Raw genomic sequence first — 2,102 nt, 5'->3', positions numbered from 1 at the left:
CCGACCACGCCGGACCCAGCCAGGATAAGGCATGCTTGCCTTAAACTGCCATGAAGAGCACTAAATTTGCGGTAAAAATCTCTTGAAAATTACGTCTGAACGGAGGAAGAATGGCGAGAGAATGGCGGGAGAATCTCTCGCAAATGAACAGCGAAGGGCGCAGTGAAAAACGATAAAACAAATCTTCAAACCGCCTTGTATTCATGGTTAGGCACCCTCGGATGAGGAGCGACTCCGAAGGGTATCCTCAGGGTTAGTGCACGACTAACCGCCTACGCAAGAGAACTGCGACGTATCGGTCTCGTACTCGCACACCCCACCCTCGCGAGCCGATACGTCGCCCGTGCCGCCGGCGCCACCCCCGCCCTCGCCCTCAGCGAGCCGGTAGGAGAGTCAAAACCCCTCATATTTGAGACATCGTGTCCCATATACTGTGCAACAACCCGGAAGGGGGGAAATTCAGATGCTCCGACTCGCTTTGATTTCGATCCGTTGAGGCAACTCGAACTGGTATCCCGCGAGCGCGTACCCCACTCTAGCCACTTTTTCGGGTTTTTGATTACGGATACGGTAGTGCAGGCCTTGGGTTTGATTAGCCAAAAACTCCCATACCGGTAAAGTTTGAGCACTGCTCACATCACACACCATGCGTAGGCGCTGGTTTGCACGTGTATTCCACGTTGGCAGCATGTCCCCACCCCCGGTACCTCCTCTCCCTGCCACACACGCTCTCGCCTCTCCCTTCACGGACGCCCCGAGCGCGGGAGCTGCTCTCTTACGTCTCAGGACCGGCCCTTCTTCTTGGCGGCCTTGCCAGTCTTCCGCTTCTTCGCTGGCGGCGCGGCGGCGCCTTTGCTCACCGCCCCCGTCCCCCGCCCTGCTCCGCCCCCGGCCTCCGCCGCGGCGGTCCCGCCCGCCGCAAAGGGCGAGACTAACGTCGCGGTCGCGGCCTCGTCCTCGTCGCTGTCCCCCAACGCTCCCTCCGCCGCCGCCGCCGCCGCCGCCGCTGCCGCGCTGCTCTCCTCCACCTCCTCCTCTCCCGCCGCCGCACCGCCGTCCGCCATCTCGACGTCCGCCGCGGCGGGCGGGGCGGCCGCCTCCTCGCCCGCGCCGCCGGTGCCACCCTCGCCCTCGCCCGCAGCGGGCGGGGCGGCGGCGGCGGGTCCCGCGCCAGCCTCGACGGTGGTCGCGCCGCCCGCCGCCTGCCTCTGCGGCAGCCGCCCCGTCTTGGCGAGCACGACAGCGCGCGCCGCCATCTCCTCCGCGTGCCTCGCCATCGCCGCCTGCACCGCAGACAGCCGCGACGGAGCCAGCGCCGCGGCGAGCCGCACGGCCTCGGAGACGGTCTCCTACGGCGCGTGGGGCGGACGCGTCCCGGACGTGTCCCGCGCACCCGCGCGCCCGCCGCCCGCCGCCCAGCCCGCCCCCGCCTGGTGCGCGGGTAGCCCCCCGAGCTTGTGCAGCGCGCAGAGCTCGTCGTACTGGTTTGTCACTACCACGAGCCGCCCCTCCTCGACGAGCTCCTCGCGGTCCGTCGGGTCGACAGCCAGCACGGCGGCGGAGCCGCCCCCGCCGCCGCCGCTCCCGCCGCCGCCGCCGCCGCCGCCGCCCCCTCCCGCCGGCCGGAAGAGGCCGAGCGTGGTCGAGACAGGCATGTGATGAAAGACGAGCTTCGTGGGCTCGGCCTGCTCGGGAGGGAGCACCTTCACCGCCGCCTCGGACCCGCTGCCGACGATGCTCACCGCCGGGAGCCGAAAGTGGAGCAGCGCGCCGAGCGCGGCGGTGCACGCCGCGTCGGCGGCGTTGCCGCGGTCGTCGAGGAGCGTCACGTCGCAGCGGATGGACCAGACGCGCTTGCCCGCGACGATGCAGAGCGCCTCGACGTCCACCGCCTGCGCCTTGCGGAAGGCCCGCTCGAGCAGCCGCACGAGCTCGACGGCGGAGTCGGACGGCCGGCCGGGCTCGTACGCCGGAGAGGCCATCGGCGAGAGCTCGACGAAGAAGAGGAGCTGCCCCTCAGTCGGCCGGTCGGCAAAGGGCTCGACCAGCTCCGCGCTGACCGCAGCCATCACCTTGGTCTCGCCGAGCCGCACCTCGACGGA

General features: G+C 69.2%; 1 protein-coding gene across 1 annotated transcript; it reads right to left on the bottom strand.

Moving 5' to 3' along the window:
• Window positions 1–1,349: 1,349 nt before the first annotated feature.
• Window positions 1,350–2,093, bottom strand: EMIHUDRAFT_78153 (hypothetical protein; the record flags this gene model as incomplete). Its single annotated transcript, XM_005783890.1, has 1 exon — window positions 1,350–2,093. A coding segment is annotated over one exon (744 nt), but the record flags the coding sequence as incomplete, so codon positions are not given.
• Between the last annotated feature and the right edge of the window lie 9 nt (window positions 2,094–2,102).

The sequence above is a fragment of the Emiliania huxleyi genome, assembly GCF_000372725.1.
Source record: "Emiliania huxleyi CCMP1516 chromosome Unknown EMIHUscaffold_1751, whole genome shotgun sequence".
Lineage (NCBI taxonomy): Eukaryota > Haptophyta > Isochrysidales > Noelaerhabdaceae > Emiliania > Emiliania huxleyi.
Note: the sequence above shows the minus strand (reverse complement) of the source record. Positions and strands in the feature narration are given on the sequence as shown.